Source organism: Aythya fuligula, chromosome 14 (genome assembly GCF_009819795.1).
Source record: "Aythya fuligula isolate bAytFul2 chromosome 14, bAytFul2.pri, whole genome shotgun sequence".
Taxonomy (NCBI): Eukaryota; Metazoa; Chordata; class Aves; order Anseriformes; family Anatidae; genus Aythya; species Aythya fuligula.
The window spans coordinates 4,164,580-4,186,096 of NC_045572.1; the positions used below are offsets into that span (position 1 = coordinate 4,164,580).

A 21,517-nucleotide genomic window follows, 5' to 3' on the forward strand; every position below is an offset into this window, starting at 1 on the left:
ACAATTAAGTGTGCATTTACCTTTGTGTGTGAGTATTCTCATTCACTGAAATGAGACTGCTTATGCTTAAAACCTTTAGCGAGTCCATATAAAAGAAGAGGGTTTTGTCCCTGGGTAACGAAATAGCACTGATGACTCCATTAGAACAAACATGCATACAGTATCATTGAATTTATGTTCTTATTGCTTCCATTTTTCAAACTTACAACATTAAAACAAGGGCAAAGCTATCTCTAGCCTTTAGAGTTAAGCTAAAGAAAAGAAACCTCTCATCATAATCCTGATTGTTTCAATTATGTTTTTCCATCCTACTAACTAGATAATTCTGAAGACATGAAACATAAGTCATGCAAAGGAGAAGTCCAAAAAAGCAAAAAACAAACAAACAAAAAACCACTGGTTCTGTTGTTCCTGCTGTATCATTGTAGTTATAGAGTCATATTTTAAGGATGTCTATTTGCTGTTGCTGTTTGCAATAAGCTTTGTATGCTGCTTCAGTGAGATGTTGTGTGAGTCAGTTATCTGTCATACTGCATCTATTACAAGTTGAAAGTCTTGATGTCTTTTATTTATTTTTACCTTTTTTGTAAGATTACTGGGACTCTGTTCTTTAAGATACTCTCAACAGTACTCATGTCCTTATTGAGTGCCAGTTATGCTTTGAGATTTATTTATTTTTGTTATGTACTGAAGAACCATAAATTGTGATCGTGTCTTATCAGAAGAATATGTAGTGTTATACCCTCTAAATAATCTTACAATATTTACAAGAGAAACATATAAGCCATCTATAATACTTTTTGGCACCATTCACTGTGGAAGTTTTTGTATTAAATTCTTAGTCTTGTTTTAAAAGTATGTCACTTGGGAGTAAGTGATATAGCCATATCATCCATGTGCAAATTTATTAATCCAATCGCTATATGATATCTTAACACAGTCTGAATGTGGTAGCAGTTTGATTTTCCCCTTGTTTCTTTGAGTTATTCTTTTACAATAGTAAGGGTCTTGAAGTGTTAGTGGCAAGAGCAGAGCCTGAATAGATTAAACAGGTATTTTCTCCTAAGCATTCATACAATTTCTGAAGCAGTACTCTGGAATTTTCTGTTCTTCTTTCTTACATGCTCTGAAGCTTTTTCCTCAGCCTGGCCAGAAACACCACATGAGGCCATGTGGTAAGGTAAAGGACCCAACTGCTAAGGTCTTCTGCTGTTTGCTAACATTGGCTAATGTTCTCTAGTGAATTATGGCTTAATACTTCAATGGCTATTGAAGGAGGTAGGTAAGAGATTGCAGCAGTAGTTTGAGAAGGCTTATCTCATACTAAAAAGTTGTTTCATGACTTTTTTTTAAATGAATTCTTCATATTTAAATGTACAGCAAAGACCTCTAGAGAGTCAGATTTCCATATAACGGTGTTTTTTTCCTGTGCTGCTGTATGTACCTGTAGGTAATAGCAACTCAGCATCATGATGATTTTTCCTGCACCCTGAAAGGCATTAAGCAGCAGAAGAGGTAGCAGACTCATTTCATACCAATCAATGGGTTTCTTTCATAGCACTGAGTAATGCCGCTGGCACAAGGAAGAGAGAGCAGTATGGTCTATGTGCCATTCATGCACCACACGACTTTCTGAAAGTACTCCAAGAGATAATGCACAGACAGCAATATCACAGTTAGAAGCTTCTGAGTCTTTGTTTCACAGTCAGACTTGTAGAAGCATGTTCTCACTTAAGTATTCCATTTTCCAGCAGTTTGTGGTTAATAGTTTTATCCCGTGTTCCTAGCCAGAGCCTTAAATATTTTCCATAGTGATTTTGTTAGTGCATGGCTAATTGTCTGGGAAGAGATTAGTTCATTTGTCAATCCTTGTCTCATTTCTGTTAGGGGAATATGAGGGTCTTGGTCGGGAAACTGCAAGACAGAGAACAGCACTCTCTTGAAACGGGCTTGTTCCCTTATATTTTAGCACCAACCATCAGAAATTTATACTCCCAGAAAGAATGACACGGGTGAAAGAAGAGTACCGCTCTTGCCATAAGATTTTAATCCTAGACAATAATGTTCTAAATGGGATACAATTCACAGTGGTGAGGAAATGACCACAAAATTATGTAGGCTTCTGTTAATCTTGTTACTTTTTCATGGCTATGACAGATGTTCAGTGGGGAAGTAACTTGTCATGCCTTCTGAATTTGAGAGTCAGTGTCATTCTGAAGAGCTCAAATGTCATTGTAAGGAAATAAACAGGAAGATGTACTACAGAGAAGCAATATCGAATTAAAATTGGCTAAGAGGATATAAATGTAATTAGTGAAACACATTTTCATGACTAGTAAAATTAGCACCCATTTATACATGTTACACACTTGAACCCTTGTTGACACCTGAGGCTGGGAAAATAGATCTGCTAATCAAAACATGTAATTATATCCTATGAAGCTGAAGTAACACACTGAATCTTTGCACTTCATGGTGTTAATGATTTGGGAAACTCATTTACCCGATCACCTCAGTTTGTCCTTTCTTGCCGCATTTCTGTTCCCCAAAATAGTAAGGTCAGAGCCATGCTAAAGCGATTAAACATTAGACGTATGGAAGAGTGAACATCACATAGATTATTAGATGGTATTGATATCATTAAAGAAGAAGGTGTTCTCATGAGTGGAAAAATCTCTGGTTGTAAAATAAGCAAAGCAAAATAAATTAAGTATTAGCTTGCTGGAGAATTAGAATTCCTATAGACCTTTAGCATAGTTAGGGAGTTGATAACTTGTAATTTCCCACTGGCATGACCCTTAGCAGCTGTTTTGAGAGTTGATATCTGCATTTAATTGAGGACAATGATGGTCTAACACACACCAAAAAAGGAGAGGAGGGGAGAAGTATAAATGTTGGGGGGGTTGGGCCTATACGGGAGAATTACAGAGAAATAATAGGATATGAAAAATGCTCAGTAAGTTTAATGGTATGATAATAGACCTATTTATTTTGTTTTACAACTCAATTCCAAGGTAGCACTGTGGAGATGTGAGAGATGAATAATTCTAATGTAGAAAAACAACTGATTTCATCTTCAAATACTAAAGTATGGCACTGTAAGTGAAAGGTATGCTGCTATAGCTATAGATACAGCTCCCTTTCATCCTCTGCTTTGTGGATGCGGTTGGCACAAATTAGAATTGCATGGTGGGGAGGCAAGAAGGGTTGTAGATTGTAATTGTGTGATGATTAAAAGGAAGGACCAGAAATGAACAGATTCACTGTAACATTAAAATCATCTTTAGCTTTAGTTCTTGCAGTTCAGCAGAATCTTCAGGCTAGTTAGATTTTAAAGGTGATTGTAAAAAGGAAAAATGATTCTGCTGTAGGACAGATGTAATCCATTTTGATTATGCATCTCTGAATAACCATTCCTAAGTATCCTTTTAATCACACTGTTTTTAATATATCTACCTGTTCTAGATGAACCAAACAAAAATGAAAATACTAATTTATAGCATCCCTATTTTACCATTTCCCACTTGCGTCATTGGTAGACTCAGTGACATTGAATGACAAAACACTCATTCTTCTTCTCCTCCTCCCCTTTCTAAGCAAAGATATTTAAAATTTTAAAATGAATAAACATAGTATATGCGGTGGTTATTAACCACAAGGTTCTGTGAAGAACATTGTAGCATAGAAATGCATTTGGTGAACTGATGTAGTTATATTAGCATATTTACTGTTAAGATGATTCTTAGAAAGCTGGAAACAAGCAGAAAATTCACAACTTCTAATATTTCAAGGTAAATTAAGTCAGTATCTCACAGTTCTGTTGAGACGATTTTCCTCTATACCATAATTTCATGTAAGGGAGACTGCAGCAATATTTACATACTGTATTTGCGGCATGCAATATAGGTGCTGTCCTGAATTTCCCACTTATATCGATTAATCTTGCATTTATAGATATAGACTCTATCTATAGATGTAGACATCTATATCTATATCTATATATCTATAGATACAGACATCTATAGATGGATATAGATGGATGTCTATAGATATAGACATCTATAGATGGCCTGCAAAAAAACACAATTTAAGTTTTAAAAAATTATACTAAAATTTTTGTCTTCAAATAAAATTAGGTAGTCTAAATAATTTGTCTAAAGAAATAGATGTGATACAATAATATTTATTATTGCATTGAATCAGTACCTAAACACAGGTACTCTAGCTCACAAATGTTCCATTACTATTAGTTGCTGTTATTTATATACCAGAATTGTAGTTGTGTTCTCTCTGCAATGGGGTGTATGGCAAATCCAGTGTATAAGTTGTCACAATTACTTGCTCAAAATGTCAGTGTGCTATTTCATTACTAAGAAGGTTCCATTTCTCCATTTAAGTAGGTAGGATTTGAGGGTATGAATTTCAAATGCTGTGGCCCCTTACGCACTCCTTACTCTAATTTGGTGATGTGTTGTGGAATCTGACTTGAGTCTGTGTGCAATGAGTGGCCTTCCTTGGACGTGCAGAATCCAGGATCAAATCAAGAGAAATTTGGTGAAAACCAGTGGAAGCTGGCTCTAGAATGTGTGGGCGCAGAGATGTAGGCCTGCAGTTCTCCTGCAGACTTGTCGCCTGGGTTGAGCAGCTCTTGCCTTTGTGCACCCAAGGGTTGCTCATGTTTAGTAGCATTTACATGTGATATTTACCCTCTTTGTTGCGTCAATTTAAGTTATCCAGTCAGTCCAGAACATTTTTCAGCAAGGTTGTTTTTACGCAGGATTCCGGTGATGACAAGGGAGTGCTAATTTTGTAGCTGAAGCACTTGATTTCCTTACCGAGTTAGTAGAGAGTGGCAGATAGACCTCTGAAGGCTTGCTAGAGGAAGGCTGCTGTGTCATGAGCTCACCCGTTTCAGTGAGGCAGACAGATCTCCCTCCCAACAAGTCTCTGCTGTGCCTTTTTCTCCCACTGCCTGCAGAGGACACGGCTGCTGTCAGGTGTTGGCTGTCCTTGTCTGGAGTGAGGGCATGGTTAAAGTGTCTCAATTAGGTAAACAAAACCCATAACTATTGTTTTCTTTAATGTGTGCTGGAGATGTTGACCAGTATGTAAAGCTTAAAAGGGTTTTGTCAGTGTCAGCTTGTAAAAGGAAAGGTCACAAAGATAAGCTTGGTATCTTTGTTTCTGAAAAGGCTGTTTCAGCTAGATGCTGCTGTAGACGCTGCTGTTTCACCTTGTGTCTTTTGTGAAGTGGAGGTGTTAGAGGAGCTGTTTTCCTAATGGTCTCTATATACCAGATGAATATTTAGGGTCTATCGTGTTACTGAAGGAGAGATCTGATGTGTGGAAGCTTAAATAGTTGCAAATGCTTGTGGTGAAATGCTAGCAGACTAATGCTAAAGCAGCTGAGGAAAAACAAAAAGGCTTCCAGTTGTGAAAGACTAGTTAAAATCTAAAGAACTGTAACCAGTTGTGGCACATATTTGTTCTCTCACCTACTTAGGTGCCTTTTCAGGTACACTAACTCTTACTCCAACTTCTCCTGCAGGTTTTGAGTTGATTGCTTTATTGTATGCCAGCATGGAATATGGACGGTATAACAACAATGTAGTTTCTTTTTTTTCGAAATTTATTCTGAGGCAAACTAGCTTTGAACCTGAGGTATGGTTTTTGCATGAACATATAAATTCATTTGGTAAATTTGATTCATATATGGTGTGAAAAAGGAGAACAGGGAAAGTTATTGAGGCTTTGAAGGATTTGCTGAACTTCTGTCAGTCACTGTCATGTCTAAAGAATTAAACTGTTGCACTTAAAAACACACAAAACTAAATCATTTACATTCAGTCCTAGAAACAGAGTTGGAAAAGTCTTGCTGGCTCTGATCTACAACTTGTGTGCACTTTTTGTGCTGAGTGCTGTTTATTGCTTGTGTAGGGAGCAGGATTTGCAACCATGAGTGAAGTGCTAAATTCCTTGTGCGGTGAACAAAGAAAAGTTTGGTGATTAGAAGGTTTCAAGAGTCACTAAGCTGAGCAAGAACATGTTTAGTAAGTAGGAAACCTTGGGATTTAGATTTGTATTTACACCTTATGGCATCAATGGCTATATTTGTGCTTAATTATTTATTTTGAGACTGATCCTCCTCCAACCAAGTGTGCCTTCCTTTGGATATTTCTCTGACCTAGTCTTGGGAAGCATTCGGTGACACATACTACAAATTTCTTCATAGTCTGTTTCACTTGTTAATAGTTGTCTTGTTAGAAAATATTTTGGATCATTCGATACCAATCTGTCTTGCAAAAAATTAGTCATTTTTTTCTTCTACTGTTAATGGATGTGTTGAGTGATTAATCAATAAAATAACATTTTTTTCTAATTTAGTCAGCTTCTCCAGACACCTTAATAAAATCTAAACATTTTAATATTCATGTCACTTTCTTCTGTATCTTTCAAATTATCTGCATTGCCATACTTCAAATTTGATATACATATTTATTCTTCAGCTGAAACCTTTTTATTTTTGGTGTGTTGCACACAAGCATTTGCTAATACTTCCAGCACTACTCTCCTTGCAGTGTTACTTAATGTTTAATTTCTGGTTTTACCTTTATGCCTTTATCTGTTCCGTAAGTACACATACCTGACATTACTTTCCTTAACGTAACTGTGCATTAGATCTTTTCTGCCCTGCTTTCTAATCTAGGATTTGTTTTTATTGAATTTCATCTTATCTCAGACCATATATCCAATTTGTTGTTTTCTTTTAAGGAATATTGCATATGTTATAAGGGAAAATTGTTGAGGGGGAAAGGGTTATAGCTTAGGAGGTATTACAAAATGCTTCTCTTGCTCTTTCACACTTTTGCTGGTGTCCAGAATGGCAGCTGTAGTAGCCACAATACCGAGTTAGCGATGGAACCTACACTGCTCACTTTCAGGAGTCTCACAATGATACCAAAGTCTCAGTGACACTTGACTGGTAGAAGGGTGAAATCTTTGCATTTTCAGTGACTAGCCAAGCTTATGGCAGACATTCACATCATCACTGGGATGACTTCTTAACAGTCAGTGTCTTTGTTCCCATTGGTGTAGCTCTGATCACACATTGGTTTCAAATATTGGGACCTTGTTTGTTTAGTGCCTACCTAGGCTACTAGAGAGGTAAAAGTTCTTTTGTGGAGTATTGGGTCTTACTACTTTCTCCACACTCTACCTTGTGTACTTCAATATTTTGTTAGCTTTCTTCTACAAGCTTTTTAGCAGACAATTGAGTTCAGAAGTACCCCTTCTAATGTTAGATTTAGATACGTTAAGCTGTCTTATGTTGTGGGGATGGGCAGTGTGCCTCAGTTTCTCATTTATAAAAGTAACTGTGTGTGCTCTAAGGAAATTGTTTGAATCTTAAACAAATTCATAAGAATGTTTGGTTTTATAAGAAATAGGTTCTCTGGTTTGGATGAGCTCTATCTGGTTTAAAGTCAAAAAATTAGAATAAAACAATTGCAGAGACAAAAAATACTCTTGTGGCTTATTCAGCTTAACTTTTCTGACTGTCCCTAAACCCCCAAAGCCTGTGCAGCAGACTCTAGAATGGGAGTAATATTCTGACTTTTTTTCTTAACTATTCCCTCCGCTGCCCAACCTAAAGCTAATATAGGTGTCCTGAAAATGAGAATTTAAGTGAAATACGATGTTGGATTTCTTCTATGCTCTCAGTGATTTGACTGTAGTTGTATTTTTGTGCTGTCAGAACCATGGTAAGAAAATTCAGCGGAGTTCCTTGTCGTTATAATCTTCACAAGTATTATTACCAGAAAGAGCAACTACATATTCTTTGATGTCTTTTAGGTCAGTGTTTGTTATCTTTCTAATTTTCCCTTTTACCATTAGCTACCTGGGAATAGATTTTCTTCTGGGTTAATAATGTCTAATTGTGCATCTCCTGATATCCTACCAAGCTTGCTGTCTCCTATAAATTGGCCTGATATGAACACGGACACTGATAATATAATGAATTTGGATTGCATTCACAATTTTATTTTCTAAATGGGTATGTTAGACAAAAACTGATGAAAAGAAGAATGAAGTAACTTTGGCTTAGTATTCAAAACAATGCATGTTGAAATAGACTTGTGAATCTGTAATGTACTAAACAAAACAATATCAAAAACCGTGCTAAGATTTTTTATAATATGATGCCAGAGTTCATAAAGGCAATGTTAAATTTCTGCAAAGACCAAGGACTGAGAGCTATGTTCTGTGTCTACTCATTTAGAGTATATAGTAATCCCACTGATAGAAGAAGAGACAGCTCCATGAAATAGCTGGTTGAATATACATCCTTCTGCCTATAACAGATATTTAGCAGCTTATTCTAGTGAAAAACACTTTTGTGTACTAAAAACAAACAAACCTCCACCACCACCAACAAAAGTACACAAAGGGGAGAATGTTATTGCTAGGCTAATAAAAGAGAAAACTTAGAAGCATCTGGTTCTTTTCTATAAAGTTGAAAAATGCAAAACTTTTCTTTTTCATGTACTTGTTTTTTTGTTGTTGCTTTTATTTTGATGTCCTTTATATTCTACAAGCCCTCCTAGTCACTCAAATTGAAATTCTAATAGTTTCTTTGAGTCGATCAGATGTGCAAAGGTTGGTCCTATTTGATTGCAGTGATCATCCACATTTTTCAGTAAGGCCAGCCACCATCATTTTCCCCTAGATTTGAAACTTCTGGGAATAACCTGTTGCATTATGAACTCTGAGCATTGTTTGCATTGAGTTCACAAGTTTCAAATCGTTAATGCAATGACATGGCCCAGTGAAGTGCCTGCATTTGCCTTTGAAAATAGCAGAAAGCTCATGTCCACCTGCTGTTTTTCAAGTAATATTTTTTTACAAGCTGGTTGAAGTTATAGGGCATAAATGAAACAGAATTATCTCTTTATGGTTTCCTTTACCTGGGACCTTAAGGATCCTAACAGGAAGAAAGCTGCCTTAAGAGGGAGCTGGGGAGTGTTGCTAAGATGCAGCACTCCTTTGTGTACTTCTGATTTCAGTTTGGTCTGTCAGAAAAGCAGCCTACAGTGTTATGAAACAACATGAGGCCAGCTATTCCCAGGTGCTTATCGATGTGTTTGTATGCTGTGATCCTCTCTCTGACTTTTCCTGCACCTTTGCTGTTGCCTCTGGTTTGCTTTCTAACCTTCTCTCCTGCTAGGGTTGGCAAGGAGACAGTGTTTTAAGGTAGCCTGATGTCTCCTGTTTGTATCCTAAGGATTTTTCTCCACTTTGTTCCTTTTTATATGACATAAATATGATGAATAACAGTTGAAAACTTTGTCAGAAGTTCATTTAAGGTCTGTTCTCAAGTGTTTTCTGTTAACCTCAACTGGTACAGAAAGTATTCTGCACTTCTAAAATTCAGGTGACTACTTGCTTGTTTTCTTGCTTCCTGTGCAACCTAGACTGGAATTTTCTTCATTCTGGTCCCTTTAAAGCAGAAGTTGATTCAGATTAACACTGGAACTGCTTTTCAGGTCTCCTGTCCTGTAGCAGGCCACATATAGGATCAAATAGCACTCTTTTTGATCAACTAAAATATTTGGAGATAGGCTGTCTGTGTACTGTCGTGTGGCATTTCCATGATAATAACTGTGAAAAAATAAATGGGTAGATTTATACTTCTTTACCAATCCTGTCATGACTTGTCATTGTAAGTGAGCGTTCTTTTGGGTGGTATAGTTGATAACACGATTAATGCTAAAAGGTAAATTTGGCATAATTCCAATTATGGCCTTGTGAAATGATATTTCACAAATATTATTTACAGTGTTTGTACAGGGTAAGCTGCTTTGAAGTTCTTAATGCCAAAATTTCTGAGAAAAGTTTTTAGTATGCACCGATCTTTTACTATGTACCCAAATAGTAGCGTCAGCATTTGGGGTGTGCATGTGTAACAGAGGCCAGAGTTTTGTTGGGAATGTTTTGTGAGGAATTTAGCGATTCTGTGTAATAGCGCTGTTTTCTGCTATGGTTTAGATGGCTTTTATCTATCCACTGGAGGCTATTTCAGGATAAATTGACAGCCTGCACTGTATCTTTTTACTCAATCACTTCTATGTGCAGAGTGCCAGTAGTATTTTCAGAATAGCACTTATGATAAGGAAAAAGTAGGCACAAATGGCCTGCTGAGAATTTATTGATACTCCTAGTTCTGTTGATCAGAAGCCTTGCCAACACAGCAACTCAACTGACTGCTTAGTGAACAGGTAGAGCCTTTGCTGATCAGAGTATTTCTCCTTCTCGGAGATAAAAATAAGAGTTGGTGACTTGAGGATAGAAAGAACAGGAGCTAAGACAGCTTGTCATTGCTGAATCTTGTCCTGACAGCTGCCTTAGCAGAATGCATTTGATAAACTGTGATTGACAAAATACTTGAAAACTGCAGCTTAAAATTGATTTCATGGAGCACGTGAAAAGTAGACAGGATAAAGTAGGAACAGCCCCTATGAGCACACAGAGCTGTCAACATGCACATGACTTCTTTTAAATTTGAAAAACAGAGAGCTGTAGGGAAGCCTAGGCTGTCCTAATATAATTATCAAGATCATTACTCTAATTGAGCCTTCATTTGAAGCTAGGACATTACACAGTATTTGGTGCATATTTATTGTACAAAATATAATGTAATTTAATTCAGTTGTAGAGAAGGGGTTAAAAAAAAAAGCAGCTACTAATTGTTCTGAACTTGTAGAATCCATACACTTTTTTTTTTTTTTTTTTTTTTTTTAAGTTATGTTTAATACTAAAAAAATAAAAGCACAGCAGTGGACTGCATTTTAGTGGCTTATTTTTCTGGTCTGAGAACAATTTGAAGTTGCTCATTTCTGCAAATGAAGCTCAGAATTCTCCAAAAGTGAACCAACCCTTCTAATGCATCTTCTGCACAAATGGAGGCACTCAGAGGACTCTATTCCTAAATGGGTTGTCTTTCCTATTCCAAATCAACATCATCTCTTTAATTGTCTACATAAAATGCTGTTTGTCATTCCACAAGGTTATGGAAATTCATGACAGTGATTCTGTATAAATGTTGGGGTGATTTTCTAGGTACATATGTATACATTTGGTTGCCAAAATAAGACCTACAGAACACTCCTGATATTCCCAACTGCAGAGTGCCATAGCAGCGAGCAGGAGAGCACCGTAACCTCTTTTGTTTTGTAGACTGCAGTACCAGCCGATGCATTTGTTGGTGTTCATGCTATCTCACATTTGCATTTAAATTCCTGTGAAGGAAAGATGAGATAGAGGAAAACAAATGATGCTTATTTGCTCTTCAGCTAAGCTCCTATTCAAACTATGACTTTAAGAGAAAGAACATGGGGCAAAACTGCCTATGTATTCTCTACAAAGCAGCCTATGTCTGTTCCATCTCCATCAGACTTCAAAAGGACATATTCCTGAGGTTTTAATGAAAACATATATCAAGGGGGAATAACTAAAAATATACTGAAAATGAAAAGGAAACTAGGTCACCCACCACATGAATCAGTATTTGTAACTTAAATAGAATGTTTTGCAGTCTTTTTTCACATCATAAATACCCTTCTGGTACATGCAGAAAGTATTTTCTATGTTTATTTACTCTAAAATGTTATCCCTTTTGACTCATTCTTTCTTAATGCTTTCTAACAGTGCACAGCATGAGCTTGTAATGTGTTTATGTATGTCTGTCTTACCCAGGCAGTTCTTCTGCCTCTTATATAAACTGTTTGGTTTGTAGAAACTGGGCAGAGTCCTTAAGGCTAGATTCTGTCTTTCATAAAATGGATGAGTATATCTACCACCAGCATATGTTGAATGCAGAGGGAGGCAGCTACCGTGATGTGTAAGGTAAACAGAAGTTTTTGCACAGAAGAGCTGAACTGGTCTGTTTTTATAAGTGTGCTGCAGTCTCCCGCTGCACTTTGTTTTTCCATCCATGCAGCAAACTGCATTTTTTTGTTATTGTTTTTAAAAATGAGCTGGAGAAAAAAGATGTGGAGCATGCTGACAGTTTTCTATATGCCAGGGGTTATCCAGGGTAGTGAAGACAAAGACAGACAGGGAAACATTTCAGGAAGAATCTCATGATACTGAGTGACTGGGAGAGGAAACAGCAGGTGAAATTCATAATTGATGAGGAAATGTGATGGACTCTGAATTGTCTGTTATTCAGGCAAGCTGTGTTAGTGCTGGAGCAAACAATCTGAAGAAAGGACATCCATTCAATATTACAGTAGTGTTTCTTACAACAAACAAAAGAAACTGGTATAAAGTTTATGAACAAAGTTCAAAGAACAAAACAGAAAACGTCATTACTGCCGTTGCATAAGGGTGGGGGCTGCCTGTACCTCGAATGATATGTCCAATTCTTCCCCCTATGTAGGAAGAAGGGCTTTGTAAAACTGTAGAAGGTATGAGTGGGTGGCATACCCAAAGTATGGCAGCTTCCTTGTTAGGGACAAATTAATAGTTTAATACTCTTTAGCGTAAAAAACAGTGGTTGGTGACATTTGAAATCTTTGCAGTGGTGAATGACATAGAGCGTGTCAATAAGGAATGATCATTCTCTGCTCTTTTGCCTTATGGGAGCTGCAACATAACATTCAAGTAGTAAATGCAGATCCGATATAAACTGAATTTATACATACAACGTTCAGGCAAGTTGTTGGACTCTGTGTCTGGACTTTGTAAATACTAACATTTTGCAATTTATTTGTTCCAAGAGTGAACTGAGAAAAAAACAACCAGGGCTGTTGAATAAAGAATTTAGGAAATCTGAAACACAAAATCCGGCAGTTACAGGGAATATGGGAATACACCGAAGGATTTTCATTACACATTTACATTACTCTAGTTTTAGGCTCTTCCTTAGGCTGGAGATATGATAAAAGATCATTGATCTCACTCGCTACAGGTTGTACTTATGTTTTTTTTTTTCAAAGGGTCCTGAGAATAAATTCATTTCAGAGCTATCTGATCTCATTATAAAGGCTGAAGAGATAATTGATAAAATTTGAGGTTAAATTCTCTTCTTTAGTGATTTTTCCCAAACAAATAATGCAGTAGAATGATGAGTTGGTCTCCTTTTACTTTCATGAATTGTGATAAACTAGAATTTACCAACTACATTACTTGAAAACTGTAATTAGATTTTTTTATTTTTTGTATAATAGAATTCACTGCAGAAAGAGGTGGGTGAGGCTCATCAAGTCAACTAACTTGACTTAACAATTTAAAAACAAACAGTGTAATTCTTAACAAAGAACATAACTATATAATGAGAACGTAAGGTGCTGAGTGATATGTTAGTTTCTGTTTTAGTAAGCTCTTTTGTTTTGTTTTGGAAGGCATTATTGCTAAAACACTGGTCTCAGTCACCAGCTCCCTCAGAGCTCAAGTGTATTGGTTCTTGCTTTTTTTTGTTCTTTTTAGGATTCTTTATATTTTTAGGAAGCTTCTTGATTTTTGAATGAGCAATGGACATGCTCAAGGCATGTAAGATGTTTAAGGGCTTATGCAATACTTAGATCATTGGGGAAAAAAAAAAAGTGTGTCAAGAGGACTGATATGGTGACACTTCAGTCCCTCTTACCTCTTCTGTCCACATACTAGGTTTGCACTGTTTTTTTGACATAATTAATGTTTTGTTGGTTTCGTTTGTTTTGGAGAGGTAGGAGGATCCGACACATAACATGTGGTTATAATGATATAGCACCATCAGAAATGTATGCTTTTACTAGAAAATTTTCTTTCCATTGTTTTAAGAATTCTTTAAGATTTTATTTCACAGATGTCGCAGTACTCCATTCTTCTGACATTAGCTCATGGGCTAAAAGCTAGTGCAGTATTATCAAGAGCAGCTAACTTTGTTTTTCTTCATTTACTCACAAAAGAAGTAGCAAAAGTAGTATTTGGCAGCTAATTTTTACTGTAGCATTTTGGTTGGCTTGTTCTTTCTATACGCTTTCAAGTTGAAAAAGTACAGGATATCAATATGTATCCCACAATGAGGAGAAACATTTTAATTATTTTAAAGCCTTCTATGTACAGTTTGTACTCGGGCATTTTTAGTGTGGTGCCAAATGTGATGAAGAACAGAAGTAGGTGCTTTGATTGAATTGTTGATTGATTGTAGCATAATACCTACAGTCCCCTCTTAAATTTCAACTTTGTACCTGTCCTCTTTTGTTGTAAAGCTTGATTAATGTGATAATTGTCACCATATTTATATGAAGGCCTTTTTTTTTTTTTTTTTTTAGTGATTGTTTTGTTTTGAAATAGCTGGATTTGGAAAAAAAAAAAAAAAATTGGTACAGACTTTCACCAGGAGCTGTGTTTATATTTCAGTAATTAAATCCTCCCCCATTAGCCTAATAATTTAGATAACGGTCTTTGCAGGATTAAGTCCTTGGTCTAAAAATATATTTATTGGAACAGAGGCTGAACTAATAGTGATATGTTACTTGGGAGAAATTGTTGCATGAAAAAGGTATTAAAGAAAGGGAAGGCAACCTTACAGTAATTCTACTTGTTATTTGAAACGTTCCTTAGTTTTTAATAAATTATTCCTGTGAGAACTGTGGCTTATTTTTTTATAAATTATGGGGATATTGACTCATAGTTGACTCATTGACCCTTACAGAGATACTAGCTCATTGCCAACAGCCTAAAGTGGCAGTGTTCAAGCAGCCCTCACTTTAAAACAAAGCAAAATAAAATCCGAAGGAAACAGCATAAGGAAGGAAAAACTGAAGCTTCACTTGCAAAGGTTTTCTTTTGATGCAAGTCAATGACTATGTTTAATAAAGACAATTACATATTTTTAAAATTTTTATTTTTATTTAGAAAGTGTTGCTTGATTGTTCAGAGGCATTTGAGAAGATTAGTCAAATTAGTCCATGATTTTGAAGTGGTATTTTGAAATTGATTGAAACCCCCCTGTGCAGATGTCTTTGTTTGGACTTGAGAGGCCTTTATTTAATTCCCTTTGGAAATAAGACAAGAAACCATTTAATTTTACTCAACCTTTAGTTTTGGTATACTTTAGGTTCCTAAGTGTAGACACACTTTACTTCCACACAGAGAAATCAACGTATCTATTTGCTTTTCTAAATGCTGATCTGAATTATGCATGTCCACATGACTCTAAGGGTACTACAGCATCATAGTGCTTTTGTTAGTCCATAGGAAATGAATATTTGTAGTTTAAGTCCTGTGCAATTGTCTGTTGTGTAGCTAATTGCTTATTTGATCCTGTATAGGAGACACAGACAATGCACTTGGAAAATCCAACTCCTGGCATAGTAGATTTGTTAATGGCAATGTTTAGTAATATTTAGGACATGATAAATACCTACGTGAAACAAATATTCTTCTAACTAATTTTGTAAGCTTACCTTTTGTAGAAGACTATGGTATATTTGGTGTTTAATTCACTGGAATATAATATGCTTTCAAACAAACTTGAACCAATATTAGACCATTTTCCTTTGTAGTGTTTGTCAGCCTTGCATGAGTTTTTGTCGTTAACGTATTTAAGAGTATACTTGCAAAGGCAAAATATATTGTGGGTGCTTTGTGTTGGAGAAGATTTTGTCTGGAGAACAGGTAGTACAGTATGCACATACAGCTTTTTCAGGTTTAATTGGTTTGGTGATATGCTTCCCGGGAAAGAAAAATCAACACAACTCTTGTAAAAGATCAAACAAAATATCAAATATAAAATGTGTAATAGAATGTAATAGAGAAAATAGCAGGCAATTCTGTCAAGACTATATAAGAAATGAAAAATTGCATGGCTAGTTCATATTTTATGGAACAGTTCATATTGCAATACTTTTGTGCATGGCTTTTGTATTACTGTCTTCTAATTTCTCCATAATCATTATTTGCCTCCAGAAATAGTATGCATGTAGGTTAAGAGTACAGTACTTTTATGTCTGTTCAGTATGCTTGATCTCAAATGTTAGGGAAGAATGTGATGCATAAACAAAAATGAAAAAGTTTATTCCAGAAAAATGTGGAGTTTCAACCTGCCCAGTACTGACTGTGTTTTGTTAGTTGTTACAGGTTTTGTCCTCTTCCTTGAAGCACATAAAGATCAGAAATGTTGAGCAAATAGCAATGAAAGTGTACTGAGGCATTAACAGGTCAGCAGCTTGTGCTCATTACAAGTGCTCCATAGGCAGGAAATGAAGGACAATGGCAAAGGACCGCAGCCACGTCAGTGTGACAGAAATGGAGCCAGTTCCCTACTGGATCGATTCATCTGTGGAACTACTGGGCAGGGGAGAGAGGCAGCCTGAAAAATTAAGGGTTTTGGTAGGAATTTTTTAATGCTTCCAAAGGGCTATTTATAAAAAAAATAAGCCAGCTCTCTACTGTTTATTACCAATAAAAATTGGATTGTGCCATTTGGAAGAGGGGCAATGCAAACAGAACACAGGAGGACACTTAGGCTCTGATTGTATTTGGAGTTCCACAGTAATTTTCAAGATGAATGCCAATGAAGGGACTTAAGAATTACAGGTGGGAAAAGGAGATATCATTAAAAAGAAAGAAAAAGTAATTAATTTACAACATTATCATTAAAATTTTATACATTTAAAATTAGTCATAAATAATGTGTTGCTATCTTAAAGGTAGAGCATATGGTATGTTTAAGAAGCCAAACTTCTAGTGATGTCTTCTGGGAAATGTTAAAAAATGGAATTCCAGAATGCCTGACTGGACTAGTAAGGGAGAAAACAGTGCATCATTGGAAGCATCCATCATGCTAGGACTGTGATGGGGAAAACTCCTAACGAGAAAATAAATGAGGGGGGAAGAAGAAGAGAGAGTCGTGCTTGTTTCTGGGTAGAAACAGTTCTTCCTGACTGTTACACCAGCTCAAGAGAGGAGCAGAGAACCAGAAGGGCCCTGGCTGAAAACATGCTGTTTGGCACTGAGCCTCACGCTGTCCGTGAGGTGTGTGCTGTGCTGGGGGGCCGGGGCTGTGCTGCTGTGGGGCCCTGGCAAGCACAGGCACCTCTGTGCTGCCGGTGGCATGGCACGGAGAGAGGGAGGCGATGGAAGCGGGAAGTGGCAGTGCCTGGCTTCACCAGCGCTTCCATGGCACCGCAAGGAGGCTCGCGGTAGGCCTGGTCAGTGAGCCTGGCCTAGTGGAGGCCGGCTGGGGTGTGAGGGAAGTGAAGGGGGTGCTAGAAATGAACCAGTGGGTGGACACAGAGGAGTAGTTTTTTGCAGAGGGTTGTTAAAGGAGAGGAGAAGAAAATTTTGAATGCTGTGTGAGAGACGAGTGGCTTGTCTGGGTGTTGTGTATGTTGCAGGAGACCAATTTTGGCGTTCCGGTATTTGTTGTCTTGTTTTTCAAAAAGTTTTGCAATTATTTAAAATTAGCTGTGTCAATATTGATTTTGAACTTGAACTGAGATGAGATACACTGAGATGAAAACCATTATTCCTCTTTGAAAGTAAGGTGTGGAAAGCAGATTTCTTTGAGTCAATTGCTGTAGGAGCAAGTGGACCTCTGGACATGGGGGATTTATGTTTTAGAGGAAAGAAAACAGTAAATTCACAGGGGCTTTACTTCTTCCAGGTGTGAAGTGCCGTGTATAATAGGGCATAAAATTAACTTAATGATCTAAAGATTTACTTACAAAACCATTTTTTTTCCCTAACTTGACAGGGGTGGATGTTGTAGGTCATAGTATACGTCTGATGATTGCAAAATCCTTTACTATCCCTTTGAGATTTTTTTACAAAAGACTGTGCTGAATCTGAATAATAGCCTAATAAATAGATTAGTTAGAACAATAGTCCTCTTGAGGATGTTTGATTCTGAGTGTAGCTGCTAGAGATAACCCTAAATGCAATTAGGCTTAACTCCCTGTGAGTGTCAGAGCAGGGTAATACCCATAGAGACTTCCCTTCAGATGACACTAAAAGTATCTCAACATTTAAATAGTTCTTTCCTTTGGGCATTGGTAGCAAACTTTTTTTTTTTTTTAATAATTATTGGAGAAACAAAGCTTGGAAACTTATTTTTGTGACATTAGTTTTAGATGTTTCACATCAAAAAGAGGGATGATGGCTCAGCTTCCTTGGGGGAACAGTTGTCATCCTCATCTGCGCTCTTTGTAATTGTAAGGATCAAATATCCCAAGGTGGCCACAGATAGGGAAAGAGAGAAAATAACAGACTCAGTAACATACACAAGCTTCTAAAGGGCAATGTGATAAAATGTCAGTCAACATTCTGTTGATGGATTAATTCTGTTTTTTTCCTCTTGAAACAGAAATGAAAGTAAAACTTGAAATGAAAATCAAGACATTAAAGACTTCAAAAAAAATGCATATTGTAGAGCATAATAATATAGCAGAAACTGTAGAACTAAAAACTACTAAAATTGTTTAATTTTATGTACCACAGAAGAGGGGAGCTTCTTAAATCAATTCTGTGCTTTCCATTTTGATACCTTCCTACATATCTTTTTACTTAAAATACATATATATATATATATATAAAATATGAAAGTAAAATACAAATATATGTATATATAATATGGAAGTAGTCAGTGTAATATTTGGTGGAAAATTCCTAGTAACATCAAAATGATGAAATTTGTAATGAATTGTTTTGATAGTTACCAAAGTTTTTATATCAAGTCATTGTACTCTGCACTTTGTATATCTCTGGTTCACTTACTTGAAGTATTATTTTTCAGTGAAGAGATCCTGAAAATCTCTTATTTTCCTTCCTTGCTGTTAAATCAAAAGTCTGTGCCATCAAAAGTTAAGCTGAGCTAATGAGACATGAGCTAAAACACCTGAAAATGATTTACAATCACACAACATTAAACTTTAATTTCATGTGTGGCAAGGAGGCATTTAGACAGGTTAGTAAACTATCTGGTTTTTATTGTTGGTAAAGGTATAACTTGTCCCTTAAAATTACAATTTACCCTGACAGCCAGCAATGTAAAACTGAGAGCCAGAATTCTTTCACAAGATTTCTGTGTAGTCAGGTTAGGTCAGAAACATTTATGCTCCTCCAAAATAGCTAATATGTTGTCTTACATCTTTTACATGTGAAGTATTACTTCTGTTTTTCAGACATCTGGTTTTATAGCTTTGTGTCAAGATAGCTTTGTGTTTTTTGTTGTTGTTGATGTGTTTTTTTTTTTCCTCCTTCCAAGTAGTAAATTACTGTGGTATACAGAACATGTCTTCAGTGCTGATTCTAGTGATTCCTGGGTGCAAGATTAAATTATTATCCTATTAATTAAGCACTTGGACCTGTGATGCACCAAGTAAAATAATTTCCCAATGAAGCCTTAAAGGCAACAAGAAATGAGAATTGAAGTGACCATACATTAATTATTAGGCTTCTTGTCATAATGGTTGTTGTAAGGAAATTCATGTAAATATATATATAAAAAAAAATAGGTTTTATGTCCTATTTTCTACCTCTGGAAACTATTGGTTTTTATTTTGAAATTCAGTGGTATTTTTCAATGCGTTTTGTGCTTTTCAAATGTAAGAGGACCTCATAATTGCTTCATTTTCAAAATCCAGGTTAATGTAAACTAACTGTACACTAGAAAGCTTTTGTTTTGTTTTGTTTTTTAGTCCAAAAGAAAGGCGGTTAAAAATTAAGTATTATTTTTCTTACCTATGTTAAAATCTGGCTTCCTAAAACTGGGGAGTTTTTATGAGACAATGAAAAAAGATTGCTGACCTTGCTGCACTGCAGTTTCACTGGTTCGTGTCTGGCTGCAATAGAATGAGCCTGATTTTGTTGCCAGTGAATGTGAAAGTCATCATGCTGCTGCAGTAAACTTGATCTACGAAGTGCTTTGTAACAGCTGAAAGTCTGTTTTCCAAATGTATCATAAAAGACTGCATTAAGATAATCAAACTGATCTTTTTAGAGGAATATAACATGTTCCATTACTGATTAATAAATAATACACTGAAAATAGCATACTATGATCTTAAATACTTACTGTACAACAGGTATGGAAAAGTCTTACGGACTTCAGGTTAACTTTTAATGCATGTGCCGTATACAGATTTGTATGTGTTGCCTATTTGCATAGCTAATGATACTGACACTGAGTTTATGTACATCCTAAAAGCAACATTTCACCAGTAATATTGCATCTCTACTCATTTTGCTTCTGTATGTGGTCAGATATCAAGGATAAATTTCTCTAGATCGTAATGAGTACTGTATTTTTCTTATTCAGAGATGTATTGGGTGGGAGGAGGTGGACCATTCAAATGGCTGTATTACACCAAAGCTGAACAAAATGGAAGAAAAAGAGGAAAAGAGCCATCTCTAAAATGCATTTGTTTTATTTTATTTAGATTTTCACACACACCTTTCTGAGAAATTGAAAGACAGACAGACAAGCTGGCAGCAGCTGGCTGAGACAAAGAACTCTCTAATACGTAAGGTTTTTATCTTGCTTAAACTGTATTCCTTGTAAACTTAGAACCTAGTTTAGATTTTGTGGGTTTTGCAGTGATTGCTATAGTTCTGTTTATCTTCTGCTTTTTAAGTATTTTGGGATTGTTGTGTTGTTTTTTTTTTGTTTGTTTGTTTTTTTCCTTATGAGTGTTTCTATTCTGTTGGATACATGTGGTCTCTCTCTACTACTTGTTTCTCTTCCATTTTTGAGTATTACCTCCCTGACTGAACTAGCATAGGGTAGGTTTGTGTTAGGAGTCTTCAGTGGGTGGAGAAGGAGCTGCAGCTTTCCCAGCTAACATTGTTACGTGGGACTGGGCTTTGTCACGGAGAGAAAATGAACCAAGTTGTGTGAGAGGCCCACGATTTGGGTGCAAACAGGCAGGAGTTAAAAGCAACATCATACCTGTATTGGCAGTATTTTGAGAAGGGCAGTTACATATATTTTTTCACATTGTTTAAAGCTTGCACGTGATGCATGTTGCTTCAGAGATTCTTATATCTGACTTTTTCATGAGAGGTTTACTGGTAGCTGTATTCATCTCAATATGAATTTTTTGATCTAAGAGTTTCATATTTAGACAGTCTTTTTATTATTATTATTATTTGGGGGGGAGAATCTCCTCACAGATTGATAGCTATTTTGAAGTATCACTACCTCCCCCTCCCTCCTCTTCTGTTTCCATTTTGAAAAACTCCCTTGGGAGAAGTAGGGTATTTGGAAAATGCTTTCAATATCCTTCTTACTAGAAGAAAAAAAAATATAAGCTACAGTAATGTAAATCCAAACATATCTTGAGGTATTTTACTACAAAAATAATTATTCCATTATATCTTCCTTCTGATGTTTCCTAAATTTCAGACATGATTTTCATTCATTGAATAGGTACACTTACACTTTCTATTGTATCAGCATGTCTTCTTACTGGTTTAGCTTGGGCCATTTTTTATAAGGTCTTCTGTCCTCACGAAGACCTGTATTTTTGCCCTA

General features: G+C 36.2%; 1 protein-coding gene across 3 annotated transcripts in view; it reads left to right on the top strand.

Moving 5' to 3' along the window:
- TENM2 (teneurin transmembrane protein 2) overlaps positions 1-21,517 on the top strand; it is an 895,032-nt gene that overhangs the window by 574,195 nt on the left and 299,320 nt on the right. For all 3 annotated transcript variants that reach the window (XM_032196709.1, XM_032196710.1, XM_032196711.1), the window contains one exon: positions 20,424-20,507. In XM_032196709.1, coding sequence (XP_032052600.1) covers positions 20,424-20,507 — 84 coding nt within the window. The remainder of the gene's footprint in view (positions 1-20,423; positions 20,508-21,517) is intronic.